Raw genomic sequence first — 18296 nt, 5'->3', positions numbered from 1 at the left:
TTAAAACCACCCACAAAGGCAAGCAGAGCGGTTGTTATGCCTATTTATTTTACTGGTGAAAAAAACCTGACAGATAATTTGTAGTTGTGTATTTCTCTCTATGGGCTACACTCTGAGTTACCCAGAAACCAATATAACATATTCATGGAACCTTAGCTTTTCTAACTTACCCCTTTCTTGCCGGTATTTTCTAAATGTCTTCATACCTACAAGTATTATATACAATAATAAGTATGCAAACCAAGATATGCATGATAATTACACAAAGAAATCCAGACAGATGAAATAAAGATTATATTAACAAGCAATTAGGCTTCCTGTATCAAATAACGCATAATTTATCTAAGCAGAATAAGTTTTGATGGGTAAACTTTTCCAAACACAAGTCATCATTTTTCTGTCAATTTACACAAGCCTTTTGATTTTATATTTCCTAGAATTTCCAAGAAAAACTGAGAGGAATCCACTAGACTCAAGCCCCACATGAGAATAATTTAAGACTGTATTCTCAAATGGATGTGGATTAGTCTCATCACTCCTCAGGGAAACACTTTCAGAGATTTCTAGTATGCTGCACACCACGCCCAGTTCCCATTCCTTCCTCATTTCATATGGGTGTTAAGAATCACTTTCCTGTGGGCTCTACACTCAGCAGTACCCTCAACTGAAACTTCTCACACCCACACTTCAGTATTATTTGGTCCAGGTTACCTCACTCAATATGACCTTTTCTAGTTTCATCCATTTGCCTGAAAATTTTAATTTTTTAAAATAGCTGAATAGTATCCCATCGTGTATATATACCACATATTTATTATTCATTCATCAGTTTAAATTCATCAGTTGAATAGACCATTTTGGTTCCATTTCCCTGCAATTGTGGACAGAGAAGTAAAGGACGTGAATGAAAAAAATAACACTGGAGTAGGTTTTCAAGTCTTTGGGCATAAGTCAAAGCGTGGTATAACTGGGTCATATGGTAGATTTACTTTTTGCTTTTTGAGAATTCTCAACACTGATTTCCAGAGTGACTGGAGTAATTTCTTACCCACAACACAGAACCAGACAGAGAAGTTACTGAGCTCCATGAATAGAGGAAGTCTGCTTTTGTGCAATGCTCCTATGGAGAAGAGAGAATGGATAAGTCCTCAGTACGGGAAGGGAGGAACACTGGTCATACTTCCTCCACTTCAGCATTGCTTCTATTCTCTCCTCAGTTGTGAGTATAACCTCTTTGATGTCTTGGAAATTAAAACAAGCTCAATCAATAACTTAGGTTTGTCCATCTTCCTCCCAAATGTTGGTTATTACGAATGAATGAATGGGAGGAAGTCAAGGAGATTAGTGCTTTTGTTGCAACTGGTTAGTTTTGTTAAAAAGATAGGAAAAATATGCATTTCATGTTTTGTATTTTTTCATCTTTATAAACTCTGTAGTAGATTTACAGGTAGGTGAGAATTTTGCAGTCCTGGAAAGCTACTGCATAAAGAATGCACTTGTGAATTTTCTTATTAAGCTTAGGAATCAACAGGTCTGAGGTAAACTTTGAAAGTCTCCATTTCTAAAAAAAAGGCTTCTGGGGATGTGACCTCAAGGAACACACTTTGAGTAGCAACATCATAATTGGATTTAACCTAGAGCATGGGACCTTAATGTTCTTGAGGAGAGCAGAATCAGCTCCTTCAGACAGTATAATTCCCTCACGAATTTGTCCAAAAGGGTGCTGAAGTTTGGTGTGGGTAAAAGGCTTCCTATCCAAAAATTGTTATTTCTGATAATTACAAACGTTTTCTTTACTTTATTCCAAGTCTAGACATCTTCACTGAAGAAATATACGAGAAGCACCAGTATCCTGAGTGGTATACCAATGTTTCCTCATAAGCTGTAGCAGCCAGCTTCTGTACTGTACTTAACGTAAAGAAAAAAACAAAGCACACAGCGAAGAAACAGCTAAAAAATGTTCATTGTCCTTAGCAATTAAGGAAATGCAAATAAAAACTTTGAGATTTCATTGTACCTCAGTCAAAATGTCAAAATGAACAAAAATAACTGACAAAAAAAAATGCTGGAGATACGAGGACAAGAAATAAGAGGTAAGCTTGGTGGGCTGGCTAGAGACATCACAGCGTTAAGACCTGGATGTTTTCCCAGGGTAGTGTTTGTGTGTGCGCGCGCGCGTGCTTGTGGCGGTGCTTCCTTAGATGCTTGTCCTTCTGATCAGAAAGAAACAGTAAAAATGTCCATCTGTCCGAACCCAGACTTGGAGGCGAAACGTAAACTTCCACCACCCTGGTCCAGGAAGACCTGATTTCCTAGACTGATCATTCCATCCTCTTATGCTATTCCGTCACCCTACAAAAGATTTGAAAGAGAGAAGGGACCTTAGACTAGACCCGCAGTAACCAACATGGCGGAGGCTCACTTACAGCGGGGGTTTCAGTCGCTATAGTAACCCGACTACGCCTACTTCGGCTGGGCGTGCTGAGAAACCCTGAACCCTTTCCACCCCGCCTCGTTTTTGCGACAGTTGCAGCGCACGTCACGGCAGTCGAGGCCGGTGTCTGCTGATTTACGGCAAGTGAGGCCGGTGTCAGCTGATTTACTGCAGCAGCAGCGGCGGCGGCGGCGGCGGTGGGACCTTGCAACCCAGGCAGGGTGACGGTGGCTGCCTGGGCGTGCGGTTCCCCGGGTTCGCCCACCCGGACTCACGGCCGCCTGGTTTTCCTCGCGTCAGCCCCCGCCTTTGCCTTCTTTGCGGAGGCGCCCATAGCATCTCCCACAGACATGGTTATCGCCTGAGGTGAAGCTTTGACAGGTAGGAGCTCTGGAGCCTCTTGGTGAAAGCCCAGCTCTAGAACTTAACCTTGGAAGACAGGGGTCAGAGGTCAAGGGTCACGAGCCCTGCCGGGCTGGGGACCGTTCCTGCTGTCAGATTGTTATGGTTGATTGCTCTGTGTGGTGTTTCAGGTCACCTGCAGGAGCCTTTTCTTAGGAGGTTGGAGCTCATCAGGGTGTCTTTAGGGCCCCTAACCTGGTGACATTTATTGCTTGTGAGAGTGGCCCTAGTCTTGAGGTGGACTGCTTTGCTCCCAGAGATACCCTGAACTGGGTCGGGTGACTTGCGATGCTTGTGGGTGTTTATTGGCAGCGTTTTGGGGCAGCGTTCTTGCTTAGGGATGCCTGTGTTCGGATCTACCTTTTCCTGTTGATACTGCTCTTCAGTTGGCATTACTGGCTAAGGGCAACAACGCCTGTAAGAGGTACATCTTGGAGGGCGCTTGATTGCTCTTTTTTAGGACTTGCTTTGACAGGATGTTTGCTATTTTTCCTATTGGTGGATCCTGGCATTCTGAAGCTATGCTCTCAACTAGAGCTACCCTGCCTTTGATTTTAAAATGATATTGTTTTTGATCCACCTTCAATGGCTGCACCTTAAGTTCTATGCAGAATTCCCTGGTTCTTATATTCTGCAACTCTTGCAGGTTTAGGTTCGTTGCAGGATATATGCGTGTTTTCATGTGGTGGACTTTAGTACTTAGTACCAGCTATATATACCTTACCTTGTAATATTTCTCCTGGGACAAAAAAGGTAAACTACTTTCTTAATTTATTTTCTTCCTTCCTTTCTTTTTTTTTTCTTGTGACAGGGTTTTTCCTGAGTAGCCTTGGTTGCCCTGGGACTAGGGCTATAGACCAGGCTGGACTTGAATTCGCAGAGATCTACCTACCTCTGCCTCCTGAGTGCTGGGATTAAGGGTGTGTGCCACCATCACCCAACTTTTCTTTTTCATTTACTTATTTTGCTTTTTTTTGAGAGGAAGTCTCTCCTTGTATACCTTTGGCTGTCCTAGAACTCACTATAATACTCTGAGACTTTGAAGTCTCAAAGTCTCGGAGATCGGCCTGAGATCTGTTTCCTGAGTGCTGAGACTAAAGGCATCCACCACCATGCGTGGCAGTGATTCTTTTCAATGACTTTTATTTCTTAGGACTTTATTCACAAGATTACAATCATCAAATGTTATATGATAGAAATTGAGTTGTTGCTATTTTGTTGCATAAAAATTCTAGTTTGTTTCAGCTTTTCATTTTATAAGCAACCTATGACAATATGGAGGTAGTTGTTAGATCCAAAATTAAAATCTTACATTGAAATTGTCTTTATTATAAAGAATGAAAATCTACTTTGTTTTTTACTCAAAATAGTAGATAGATCTCTGGTGCTTCAAGTCAAGAGACAGACTAGTATCACTACAAAGAAATACCTTATTGTCAAAAGTTAATGAAAAATTATGTAGAGAAGTTAATTTGTCAAAATCTTTATTTAAAAATTCTCCAGAACTCTACTTTCCTAGAAGGACAAAAGATTTGGGGGACTGGATGAATCAGAGACTTAGTCCTACCCAGGGGAACTTAAAATTTGGGGTACAAAGCCTTATAATCTGGACATTTTCTTGTGTTGTGACTGCAATTTTTCTGTGTGAGAGTTCAGCATTAAGTAAGGGAGCGAGGCAGGGTGTGGTGGCTCACACCTTTAGTCCTAGTGTTCGAGAGGGAGGGGCAGAGGCTGATGGGTCTCTGAATTGGAGGCCAACCTGAATTGCAGGACAGCTCCGACTACAGAGAGACCGTGTCTTAAAAAAAAAAAAAAGGGGAGTGAGCTATTTCTGTGTCTATCTGCAAACCTCAAGGTAGCTACCTCAAGAGAAGTAGGCTGGCCTTGGGCTTTAGTGGTGTGCTGTCTGTTAAGAGGTGAATCTGTTTATTTTGAACGTCAGGTAGAGATGACTGAGTTCAGTGCTCATCACTCTGGTGGTTCTGTATGCTCGCTCATATTCTATCCTGTTATTCCAACTCTTACTCCCATTTTCCTGCTTATCCACCGAGTGGCACCCAGTATAATTTTTAAGTGCCTAACTTTTTAAGTCCCAGAGCTTATGTCATGCTATGTATTGTTTCTTTTTTTCTCCCCCTAAGTTGACTATTGCTTCTAATTTCTGAAAGCTACTTTATTTCTTTATTTCACTTTAAGAAGATTATTTTTGCTGAGTGGTGGTGGTACACCTTTAATCCCAGCACCTGGGAAGCAGAGGCAGGCAGCTCCTTGAGTTCAAGGCCAGCCTTGAAACTACAAAGCCAGTTCCAGGACAGCCGGGGCTGCACAGAGACTCTTTTGTCTTGAACCACCCCCCCCCCCCCGCCAAAGATTTATTTTTATTTGTTTGCCTATGTGCCATGTGTGTGTGCAAGCCTGCTGAGGCCAGGAGTGGGTACTGGATCTCCTGGAACTGAAGTTGCAGGAGGTTGTGAGCTACCTAATGTAGATGCTGGGAACTGAACTCTGGTTGTTGGAAGAACGGCAAATGCTCTTAAATTTTGAGCGATCTCTCTAGCCTCACGCCCCTGCGGTATTTTAGAATGTACATTTGCTGTGGTCCATCTGTCTGCTTCATTTGTGGCTATCCACAGCATCTTAATTTTTCTAACACTATAGGATTCCAACACGCCTTTCTTTTAGTTGTCTGTGAGACATGTAAAAGACACGTTTCCTGATTATGCAGCATTCATATATTTATTGGTGCTCTGTCGGGTTATGTTGTAGGATAAGCTGGAGAGGTCTATGCTCCTGTAAGGTAGTTCTTGGGGTTCCCATGTCCTGTCCCTGCACTGGTGCTTAGAGGTACTCAGAACCCCATCTCTTTTTCCAGATGATTAAATATAAAATTAAATGTTAGTTCACAATGAATTTAAGCTTTAATTTTTTTCTTTGTGGTACTGGGATTGAACTCAGGTTCTCAAACATGCTAGGCAAGTACTCCGTCACCATGCTGTATCCCCAACCCTGAAATTGAACATTTTCTGATAAGCTTTTCATCTTCTTTTGGTTTGTAAAATTGCCTATTTATCTGTTTATCCATTTTATTTTGTAGTTTCTGTCTTAGTCTGTTGCCACTAACAAAATATCACAGATTTTTTCCCCTTTAATATGAAGAGGGTTATTTTTGCTCAGCGTCCTGGAGGACCAGCTTTGAGGGGCCTTTTGTGATAACAGCCTTCTTAGCTGGTACTGAGGCAGCACATATATCAACTAGTCAGACAGGGAATGCACATGTATGTGCATATGTGTGGAGACAGCACATGCATCATCCAGCCAGAGATAGGAAGTGCATGTGTGTGTACATATGTGTGGAGAAAGCCCATGTATCATCTAGCAGAGACAGGAAGTGCACGTATGTGTGCATATGTGTGGAGACAGCACATGCATCATCCAGCCAGTGACAGGAAATGCATATGTGTGTGTGTGCACTGTGTATCCTCTGGCCTCCCTGCTTTTATAAAATTACCCGTGTTTAGTTAACGGGCTCCATTCTGAGGACATCAGCCAATCATAATCATTTCCCAGGGGCCTCACCTCTAAGTAGCATGGATTACTTTCCACTGCCTTACAATGGGGATTAAGTTTCAGCACTAAACTGTGGTAGACCTACTCTGTATCCAGATCCTAGCACAGATGTGTGTGGTCGATCTGAACTTGTTCATGTGAACATGACTGGTGTTTCCTAGACACCAGTCCTGTAAGTATTGCAAACCTATCTCTTCCCAATATGCCATTTGTTAGTAACTTTTACTGTGATGCACTTCGCTGAACAGACACTTTCAATTTCAACAGAATAGATTGTCCCCTGCATTTAGTTTGTGGTTATAGTTTCATTTCTGAAGTTTTTCTCGAATCTTTCAGTTATTTCGCCATTGTTACGCTTTACTGATTTCGTAGTTTTAAATTTATAGATCCTCAAGATACCCATGCCCTGCTCTTTTGTATGTCACAGGTTGGGATCCAGTTTCTTTTCCATACAGCGTGTCAATTTTCCTGTGTTCATCCCCCCCCCCCCCCGATAATAGTGCCACACTTACTTCATGCTGCCCTCTGGTATTTATTCCAACACTGGACCTTGTTCCTGTAGTTTATGTTTCTGCGCCTGCTCTGATGCTATGCTCTCTCTTTCTCTGCCCTTTAAGACATATTATTACGAAGACCTGAGACTCTCTGTAGACCAGGCTGGCTTCTGTCTCCCGAGTGCTAGGATTCATGACTGGTGTTACCACACCCAGCTTACTTTTATCACGTTTATTTCTGTAGTGTGTATGTTTGTGTATGAGGGTGGAGGCCAGAGAGGGCAGATGCTCCCCGGGCTCTTGGAGTTGCAGGAGGTTCTTAGTCACCAGATGCGGGGGAACTGCAAGGAAGGGTTTCAGAGGGAGAATATTAGGGTTTCACTTTAGGGCATGTTAACTCTCAGAAACTTAGTTATGCCCAGGAGTTTGGAGTTCAGAAGCCAGCCCTAAGCGAGCGGGAGAGTGGATGTTGTATAGAAGATATTTTATTTTGAAGACGATGAATGTTTCATTTGTTTCCGCTGTGCTGCAGAGCCGCTGCTTCACTCTGTAAAAGCAGCAGCAGCCAGTGCAGCACATGGCAAAGTTAAGGCAGTCCTGCCCTTCATCTGACGCTGTGTAACACACCTTTTCTGTGCTCCCAGGGCTTTCCAATTCACCAAAGTCCAGGGATGCATATAAATGGGTTATATATAGTCTCACAGTGCTATGTGAGAATTACATTGTTATCCTGAAGTATGGAATTTTTATAACCACTCTCCCCCCGGTAGTATGCTGGCTAGTTTTATGCTCACTTGACACAAGCTAGCATCAGTTGGGAAGAGGGAACATCAACTGACAAAATTCCCCACCCCCCAGATTGACCTGTGGGGCATTTTCATGACTGATAATTGATGTGGGTGAGCTCAGCTTATTTTGGGGCAGTGCCACCGCTGGACTGGTGGTCCCGGGTGCTATAAGAAAGCAGGCTGAGCAAACCATGAGGAGCAAGCCCATAAGCAGCCCTCCTCCATGGCCTCTGCATCAGTTCCTGTTTTCAGGTCCCTGCCCTGACTTCTTTGGTGATAGACTGTGATATGGAAATGTAAGTGAAATAAACCCTGTCCTACAAAAGTTGTTTATGGTCATGGTGTTTTCACAAGGTTGAAACCCTAACCAAGAGAGGTAGGGGCTCACCATGTATCTTGGCTGGCCTGGTACTTTCTATGTAGACTAGGTTGGTCTCGAACTCACAGAGATCTGCCTGCTGAGTATTAGAATTAAAGGTTGGTACACCACTACACCCAGCTTCATAACCATTATTTAATATAGATAATCTCATGAATTCTAACCCCCAGATTTTATCCCCTAGTCTAAATACATAGGCTAGGGTATTATAAAAAGATGCAGTGTACGTTGTGTTTATCTGCACACATTAGGAAGTTGGGGGGTTCTTTAATAGCACCGTTGAGAATAGTTTTTTCCATCGTTTTTGCTACAAACTATTTCCAGTCTTTTATACAACACTAATTTAAGACAACCATGCTGAGGCCAGTTATGTCACACTGTTTTATTTGTTCTCTCTCTCTCTCTCTCTCTCTCTCTCTCTCTCTCTGTCTGTGTGTGTGCACGTACCATGTTCACTCCTTAATGGGGTTCACATATTTCTCATACATTTTATCACTCATTAGCTCATTCAGTTCTGAAGGGTTGCTCAGTGTCACAATCACCCAGCCACCTGCATAAAAGGATTTGTTGGTGAACTTGGGTTTTCTGCAAAGTGCCTCATTGACTTCAGTTACCTCTCCTACAGGATTGTAGAGTTCACTGTGGCCTTCACACTCTTTTAAAGCATTGCAGTTCATCTTGCTTTAAATTTTGGCCTATCTTCAAGTAGACCTCAGCAATCAGAATCCCCTAAAGCTTCCTGTGCATAGTTGCTGATTCCTACTGTTCCATGTACCATTTTCTGTTGCTATCCATTCATATTGTCAGTTTATGCACCGCCAGCAGAATGGGTCCCGTGAGCACCACGTGCCTCACCATGATCCAGGATCACATTGCTGCACCTTTACCACCAGGCAAGGTCTAGATTTTATGTATACATACATACATGCATGCATGCATGCATAATACATACATAACATATTCATACACATGTATTTAAGGAGGAGGGATGGGAACTAGGGTAGGAAAAATAGAATAAAAGTCATGAGAGTATGCAGACATGGAGGCCAGGTAACGAGGTCTTTCAAGGTGGCTGTGTGAACTATGTCAAATGCTGCTGGTATATTATAAAGAACAAAACCTGAGCTTTGTTTAGCTTGGGAGGCCATTGGTGGCTTAGCCAGAGCAGTTTGTAGCTAGGCAGAGCCCTTGCCTGTGGTCTCTAAGGAGGAAGGTAATGTAAATCTGAATGCTGTAACTTAGGTTACCTATATCCTCAGAGTTTAGAGCCAGCCAATGGGAGAGCTGCTGCTTTTCCAGCCAAGGTGGCTCTCATACCTTCCCACATACACAGCATATTTTACTGATCTTCTGATTACTGAGACATTTTAACCTCTACTTTGGTTGTTTTTCTGGACAGTTTAGTTTATATGTGGTAAAGTTTCAGGGCTCAATTTAGAGTTTGATGATACTAGGAGAGAAATAGTAGAAATGATTGGAGATGCAGGGAAGGTGAGAGGTAAGGGAAGAAAACAAGCTCCTTCTCCTAAGTGGAATCTATTTCTGCTGGAAAGTAAGAGCTGGCAGGCATGCTTTGCTTTTGGCAAATCAGTAACTACTAAAGTTGATGCTGATGGGTGGTGGATAGAGTATCAGTGAGGTGCTTGGACAATTAATGGCAGCCCAGACATTTAAAACATGATTATTGTGCTTCAAAATCTGTGAATGCCGTTTAAAATTGTGGTTTATTTCTGAAAGGATAGCCACGCAGGTCTTCAAAACGCCCAACTCATGCATTTAGGGCTGTTTCAGTAATAAGAAATGAGTGTGTTGCCGTATTACCATCTGTTCATTCCACATACTCTTTTGAGTACTGGAACTTCTTTCACCATAGCAACCCCAAAGTGTCATGTTCATCGAGAGTGTTGTTTCCTGCCATCCAAATAGGAAAGGATGGTCTTGTCAACTGCATGTTGACAAGGTGGTATCCCTCACAGCTCCCGCATTCCGGAAGTGCTTTGTTAAGGAAACAGCTGAGTACTGGGATGCGTCTCTCATTTTCTGACCTAGCTCTCTCTTCACTGTCTGCCTCAGGTTTCCCAAGTCTTTAATAAATTGGTAGGAAGGGCACTGGCATAAGGAAAATTCATTTTCTGCTAGTTTTATTTTTTGTTTTCTTAAGGTGGTCTCACTGTGTAGCTTTGGCAGTCTTGGAACTCACTGTGATGACCAGACTGCCATGTGCCACCACGTCTGGCTCAAAAATTCATAATTTTGGTGGTCACTCTGTTGATGACACAATACAATGTTCTTGACTTGGGCATACTCTTTTGACAAATGCTATAGGACTGACCTCTGAGGATCCAAGGGCGCCTCTGCAGACTTCTTGTGTTCACCATTGCTCTGGCAAGTACGTTTAGCTCTTAGGAGTGTAGTCCCTGCTTTCTGTATTCCACTGGTAGGGCAGTAGGTAGTGTCCACCCTCGTTCATGCATGTGCATTCTATTGAGGGAATTTGAGTTTTTGTCTATGAGTAACAGGAGGCCCATCTGGTGCACAAAAAGCACCCAGACCGAGAAGATATTGACGCCTTTGTGGAAATGCCCATTTTCCTCAGATAGAAATGCATCTTGTTTTGCATTTGAAAGTTACAGCAAAAAGGGTTGGAAGGATGAACATTGGCTGCTCTCATACTGGTATATTATTTGTGTTTTAATAAATAAAGCCTGCCTGAAGGTCAGTGCAAAACAACTACACTAGTCAGCCGTACAGGCCAGGCAGTGGTGGCCCACACCTTTAATCCCAGCAGCCACACTAGTTAGCCATAGAGGCCGGGTGGTGGTAGTGCGCCCCTTTAATCCCAGCACTAGAGAGGAATATGAAATGGGAGAAGACAGGTCTCAGTTCAGTCTCAATCTGAGGATTCGTGGAGGCACGATTGTCCATTTTTGGTCTGAGGTAGAGGTAAGAGCCAGTGACTGGCTGTTTTGCTTTTCTGATTTTCAAGTTGAACCCTAATATCCATCTCTGGGTTTTCATTATTTTTATTACATGCTCTTTTGGAGGTCCTGAGTAAAATTCCCAGCAACCATATGGTGACTCACAACTATCTATACTGAGATCTGGTGACCTCTTCTGGCATGCAGGCATACATGCAGTCAGAACGTTGTCTACACAATAAAAATGTTGCTACAATAGTATATAGAAATTAGCATTCTTTTTTTGTTTGTTTTTTGAGACGGGGTTTCTTGTGTAGCTTTGGAGCCTGTCCTGGAACTCACGCTGTAGAGCAGGCTGGCCTTGAACTCACCAGAGAACTGCCTGCTTCTGCCTCCAGAGTGTTGGAATTAAAGGCATGTGCTACCACCACCTGACTGAAATTAGCATTCTTATACCTGATTTAAAAAGTACGTGTATGTGTCTTTTACTTGCATATATGTTTGTGCACCTTTGTGCTGAGGATCAGAAGAGTAGGCTGGCATCGAACTCACAGAGATCTGCCTACCTCTGCCTCCCTAGTGCTGGGATTAAAGGCGTGCGCCACCACTGCCTGGCGAGGCTTGTTTTTCTTGAGGACTCTCCTCTTGGTTTGCAGCTTCACTTTGCTCTTAAAGTGAGGGAGAGGGAGCAGAAGCACTGCTGTCTCTTCTTCATCAGTAACCTGGCCACATAAGACATTCCCTATGACCTCACAAAACACATCCTTCTTATAAATCCTGGCTTTGCAGTCACTGGTTGACAGGGGCTTCCATGTAAGATTTTGGAAGGACATGTACTTTGAGTTCACTACAAGCAAACACACTGCATAAAACCTGAGTGTTTTATGTACTAATTTGTAAAAATATGAAAGTCATTTTATAGACAAATTATTGATGTAATTTGCATATGGACTATATTGCTGGTGCTGTGTGATAATGGTGACTGATGACGGTATTGTGTTTACTCTGAAGAAGACAACTCTTATGTTGGAGGAGCCTGCTTGTTGGTTCCCTGCTGCTCAGCTCCGAAATAATCACACAGAAACTATATTAATTAAATCACTGCTTGGCCCATTAGCTCTAGCTTCTTATTGGCTAACTCTTACATATTAATTTAGCCCATTTCTATTAATCTGTGTATCACCAGATGGCTGTGGCTTGCCGGGAAAAGTTCCATCTGGCTCCGGTGGGACTACGTGGCTTCTCTCTGACTCTGCCCTCCTTTCTCCCAGCATTCAGCTTCGATTTCCCCGCCCACCTCTATCCTACCCTATCAGGCCATACCAGTTTTCTTTATTCATTAATGGTAATCACAGCATACAGAGGGGGAATCCCACACTCTTATTTATTAAGTTCTGTATTTAAAAATATTTAGGGATGAATTTTCATGATACATATATGTTACTATCTAATATTTAAACATTATTTCCATGAATGAAATTCCCACGGCTGAATTTCTGGCTCCATTTTCACACTTTTACATCACAGGATGAACAAAGGTCACCTCTGTTGGAAAGGGCTTCCTGAGCTGTTCTAAAGGGCACAATGTTTTTACTTTTGGGTCTTTTGCTGTTTTAGTCTCTCTTTTTCACAGAATTAGGGACAGCAGCCTTAGAGAATTTTTTAAGACAAACATACTTGAGTCTGAAATGACAGGGTCAATCCTGCTTCCAGAGCCCAGAGCCGTCTTCCCTTGAAACTCAAACACAGGACAGTTTGACAAAGCAATGTACGTTACATTTCCAGACCCTTACACTTGTACAAGTACCTTCTCCACTGAACCATCGCCCCTGCTCTGTATTTTCTGTTTCCAGAAGCATGTAGAATTGAATTGTTTCTTTTTATAAGATAATGCCATAGTTTGAAATATTTCCCCTGAAAGTACTAGTTGGAAAATGTTAGTATATATACAATGCTTTGGAGAGTTAGTAACATAGTTTCTTCAAGCATTCCTATTAAACTTTATATACTAACAGATTATTTTACTCATTAGTGTAATAGTTTTGCTTTTGGCCTTTTTATGAATATACAATTCCTTTCTTTTGGTTTCAATGGATCCTGAGGCTTGGTTCATTTTGATTTGCTATAAAAATCTTTGGGAATATAATTCCTTTCAAGCAATAAATGATAATGTTAGCTATGTCGAGAATGGAGTATTAACAAATAAATTGACTAGCTGAATGTTGGTGATTGAAGAACAACACACCCTAAATTTAGATGGCTTCTTTTTCTATTTAAGATAATTCCTAGGTATAGCATTCTGTGTCTTGGCTCATCAGTTGAAAATTAGATTCTTGTGGTCTGATGATTAAATCTATTCCAAATCTTGTGATCTGATGATTCAAGCCAGTTAAATCTGGGATAATCTGCTCATTTCACTTTTTTTTTTTTCTTAGACAGAGTTTTTCTGTGAACCAGTCCTGGCTATTCTGAAACTTATTCTGTAGACCAGACTGGCCTCGACCTCACAGGGACCCACCTGCCTCTGCCTCCCAAGTGCTGGGTGGTGTTCCACCACCACTTGGCTCATTTCACAATTTTAATCAGTTATCTAGCCATAGGTATATCCATAGACGTATTTGATATGATTTAGTGCTGTAAGCCACATTGTCCTTTAGTTCATGTTTTTCTATTCTGGTGGCTTTTCTAAAGTTTCACTTTATTTTATTAGACTTTTAAGAGCTTAGAAAAGTAATGTTATGAGGTACTTACTACCAGCTAGTCCATAGACCTAGGTCTGTTTCCATTGCCTCTAACGTAGGTTCGATGTTGAGTGGGTCCAGAAGTATCTAGAGGAATGGTGTTCTTCCAGAGATCCTCAGATGCGTTCAATGCCTTGAACTTGTTTGTTTGCTTGGGAGAAATCTTCTTTGGTGATATGATTTAAAGTGAATGTTGCCACCATGGAAAAATGAATTCCTTCCAAATGCTCCTTTCCAGAAAGTCCTTGAGAATGCCATGTTCCCAGGAACACAGTTTTCTGAATTTATTACAACCAGTTTAGAGTTTAGTTTTCCTTGCTAGTATCTGATAAGAATATGGAAATAATTTTAATTGCATGATAGCTTGAGAAACTGATATGACCCAAGCAGATTTTATTAGTAAGTGTCTTTTGAATTTTTTCTTTAAATGTACACCTTTTTTTTTTTGTAACAAGAAAAATGTTTTGGAGAAACAAATTGGTAATTCTACTTTGCAGTAAGAAATAAAAAATATAGGTTGTTTATCATAGGCATTTTAATATCCCTCACACCTTTTTACTTTCCTCATTTTCCTTTTAGATAATTTCTTTTGGTTGATAATCTGTTAGGCTATAGGTGACTCCCTAGATCTAGCAGAGTTCTCTCTTGTCTACTCTCTGAACTCATATTTATTTAGGTCTTTGACTACACAATTATAAGTTAAGTACTTTACTAAATACTTTTTAATTTTGTTATATGAAACAATGATTTCTTATATTCATGATTTCCTACAAAAGGTATACATTGTTTACTTGTCATTTCTAATTTAAACCTCCCATCGGAAACACACTTTGATTGGGATGCAATAGGTTAAGGGAAATTATTTTTCCTCTGGGTTTCACTGCAACAAAGAACCTATTTGACCTTCGGAGTAAATGTGGTTAAGTGAGTTTCTCATTAAGCACATTCATTCAGTGTTTAGCACACAGTGAAATAGACCTTTTCATTTGTCTGCTTTGGGAGGGAATTATTATTTTGCACAACTCTGGAAGTGTACTGAGGTTTGAGACCTCCCTTACTTGCAGTGGAAGAGAGTAAGGGAGACCTAGATTCTCGGCTGCTCTGAGGTCAGTTGTTGCTTCAGGACTGCCTCGGTGTCTGTGCAGAGAGAGTGCCAAGGTACTTAATTTATGGAATGCCAGGAATGACTGAGATTAAATAAATGTGTTTATATTTACACCAACACAATGCTTAGGAGTCTCAGACCTGTGGAAGTTCTTTACAATCTTTGTCCACAGTCTTTTGTGTACTCCATTTTCTTTTCTTTTTTCTTTTTTTGTTTTTGTTTTTGAAGACAGGGTTTCTTTGTATAGTTCTGGCTGTCCTGAAGCTCGTCCTGTAGACCAGGATGGCCTCAACTCAGGTATCCTCCTGCCTCTGCCTCCAAAGTGCTGGGATTAAAGGCATGCATTGTCATCGCGAGGTGGCATATACTGCATTTTCTGAGTACAATTTTGTAATGACTGTTTTACTCATGGAAGATGATTTGGGACCAGACAGTCAAGATTTGGATTTGAGCATCATGGCTTGCTAGTTCTCTGCCTCGACGGGCAATGCTTAAGCCTCATTTTCTTGTCTTCTAACCTGAGAAGACTGTTTTAGAACTTGAAAGAAAATTGTGGGAGGGTGGGTGGAGGGAGTAGGAGGGGACTGGCAGGAGGAGAGGGAGTGGGAATTTGGATTGGTATTTTTTTCATTTAAAAAGTATTAAATAAAAAGTTAAAAAAATCTGCACTTAAAGTTGCTTTGTACACTCATGATAAATAAATGTATGTTAAAATATTAGCCTTTCATTAGTAAAATTAAAAATTATGAATGCCTCTAGTAAATACTTTGCCTATTTTTTAAAGCTCTTAATTTGGGAGTGATTATGATAAATTAGCCATTTTTAATTGAGAAGATTTTATGTGGTTAAAATTTGATATTTGGAAAATATAATTTTCAAATTATGCAAGTTGACTTTATAATAAAGGAATATAATGTGTTTGAGAGAGAATATGATATCTGACATTATTCTAATTATATTTTCAGGTTTGAAAACGCAATGGCAGGAAACAGTCTAGTTTTGCCCATTGTCCTTTGGGGCCGCAAAGCCCCTACCCATTGCATTTCATCAATACTGCTAACAGATGACGGGGGCACAATTGTAACTGGATGCCATGATGGGCAGATCTGTCTCTGGGACCTTTCAGTAGACCTGGAAGTGAGTATATGAATGTTTGCTTTACATACTAAATATGTCAAAAATTACTGTCACATTGCACAGTTCCTTATTCTCCCACGCTTTTCAGTGTTCTGAGCATTATTTTTTCAATCTGTGTCTTTATATTGATGTTGAGTACTTAACATGATTACTAATTGAAAGGTTAACTTTAAAAAAATTATTTACTTATGTGTATATGTGTGACTTTCTGTGTGTGCGCACGTGTTGGATGATTTATGTGTATGTGTGTATATGTGTGACTTTCTGTGTGTATGTGCACGTGTTGGATGATTTATGTGTATGTGTGTATGTGCACGTGCTGCTGATATTCACATAGATCAGAAACTGAAGTTCCAGGCATTGGGTTGTGAGCCAATCTCTGGTCATCTGAAAGAATGGCATGTGCTTTTTATCACTGCCCCGTCTCTCCAGCCCCATGTTTAATCTTTAATTTGCTGTTTATAGCAGCATTTTTTTTCCTTTCTAGGTTAATCCCCGAGCACTGTTATTTGGTCACACAGCATCGATCACTTGTTTATCAAAAGCTTGTGCTTCTGGGGACAAACAGTACACTGTAAGCGCATCTGCAAATGGGTAAGTCGTATTCTGGGTTTGGTTTTGTGTTTTTCAAGTCAGGGTTCTCTGTGTAGCCCTGGCTGTCCTGGTGTTCTCCCAGTAGATTAGGCTGGCCTTGAACTCACAGATCTGCCTGCCTCTGTCCCCCAAGTGTTGGGATTAAACACCACCATCATCCCACAATATTTTGTTTTTTATTTTCAGATGTTTGGTCAGGCTTTTTCTCCCCTCCCCCCCTAAATTTTCTATGTCCTTAAAAAATGTAGATTTTGGCTGGGTATGGTAGTGTACACTTTTTTTTAAAGAGATTTATTTATTTATTACATACACAGTGTTCTATTTTGCATGTATGCCTGCACACCAGAAGAAGGCACCAGATCTCATTACAGGTGGTTGTGGGCCACCATATGGTGGGAATTGAACCCAGGTCCTCTGGAAGAGCAGCCAGTGCTCTTAACCTCTGAGCCATTTCTCCAGCCCCGGTAGTGTACACTTTTAATCCTGTCATTTAGGTCACAGGGTCAGTTAGATCTCTCTATGTCTATACAACCAAATTGGTATACAAAGAAAGCTCCAGGCTTGCCAGGGCTACCTAATGAGATCCCGTCTCAATAAAAGGATGTATTATGTATTTGACACTTACAAATTGTGTTTATAAGGACAGGGTTAAATAGCTCTTACTGCTTTTCCGAATGACCCGGATTTAGTTCTCAGAATCCATGTCAGGCGACTCACAATCTTTAAATTCTGCTCCAGGGGATCCTCTTCTGGCCTCTATGGGCACCCACATGCATATGGCACACCACCCATAAACATATAGGTAAAAAATAAATGTTAAAGTTGTGCTTATAGATTGTCATGTGACTTCTGTTTTTGTACTTTATAACTTGCACCAGTTTACGGAAGAGTTTTCTTTCTATTGCAATATTTTCTTCACTGTCTAAAACTGAAGGAGGGTGTTTAAATTATAGGGTTTTGTTTTGTTTGTGTTTTTTTTTTTGTTTTTTTGTTTTTTGTTTTTTTTCCCGAGACAGGATTTCTCCACATAGCCCTGGCTGTCTTGTAACTGATGTTTTAGGCCAGGCTGGCCTTAAACTCAGAGATCCACCTGCCTCTGCCTGTTGAGTGCTGGGATTAAAGGCGTGTGCTGCCACGTCTGACTTGACTTATAGTTTCAAGGATATATGTTTTTCCACAACTGGTTTTCTGTAATACTTTATTGCTTTTCTTTGCTTTTTGAGAAATTCAGAATATAGTGAAAGTAAAAGCACACAATAGTTTGTGTGGCATTTTTATTGAATCAGCAGGCATCTTTGGAGCTTTTAAAAAACTCAGGTGATGCCAGGCTGTCACAGGAGGGAGGCAGAGTTCTGCCAGGTCTTTGCCCTTGTCATGCCGCGGAAGCTCGTTCTGCCCTGTCTCAGAACGGCCCTTGTGGTGGAGAGGCAGGCCACTGAACGGTGTCTGTGGGGCCCAGAGTGGGGATAACTGTAAAAACATTTTTGGGTTTTTTGAAACAAGTTGGAGAACTGTAGAAATTTATATGAAACATCTTTTTCTCCTCTATAAGTTTTGGGTTGGAATTTAACTTTATCTTTTGGAACAGGAAGAGATAACAGCAAGTAAAATGTAGTACTTTTGTTGTCAATGAAAGGAAAATTTTCTTTGGAACACTTGGTTTAATGAGAATGATGACAGAAAATTGTTTCAGCAAGGCGTGGTGGTGTATGCCTGACATATCTGTAAGCATTACAG

The 18296-nt window shown here is 41.1% G+C and overlaps 1 protein-coding gene across 2 annotated transcripts in view; it reads left to right on the top strand.

Moving 5' to 3' along the window:
* Positions 1–2607: 2607 nt before the first annotated feature.
* Positions 2608–18296, top strand: part of Wdr7 (WD repeat domain 7) — a 283531-nt gene continuing 267842 nt past the window's right edge. Inside the window, exons 1-3 of one of the 2 annotated variants that reach the window (XM_048419639.3) lie at positions 2608–2815; positions 15794–15965; positions 16453–16559. In XM_048419639.3, the coding sequence (XP_048275596.2) occupies positions 15807–15965; positions 16453–16559 (266 nt within the window). In that variant the 5' untranslated portion in view covers positions 2608–2815; positions 15794–15806. The remainder of the gene's footprint in view (positions 2816–15793; positions 15966–16452; positions 16560–18296) is intronic. The other variant, XM_048419640.3, reaches the window with a different exon arrangement.

The sequence above is a fragment of the Myodes glareolus genome, chromosome 13 (genome assembly GCF_982192425.1).
Source record: "Myodes glareolus chromosome 13, mMyoGla1.1, whole genome shotgun sequence".
Taxonomy (NCBI): domain Eukaryota; kingdom Metazoa; phylum Chordata; class Mammalia; order Rodentia; family Cricetidae; genus Myodes; species Myodes glareolus.
This window is presented reverse-complemented; position numbering and strand designations above follow the sequence as displayed.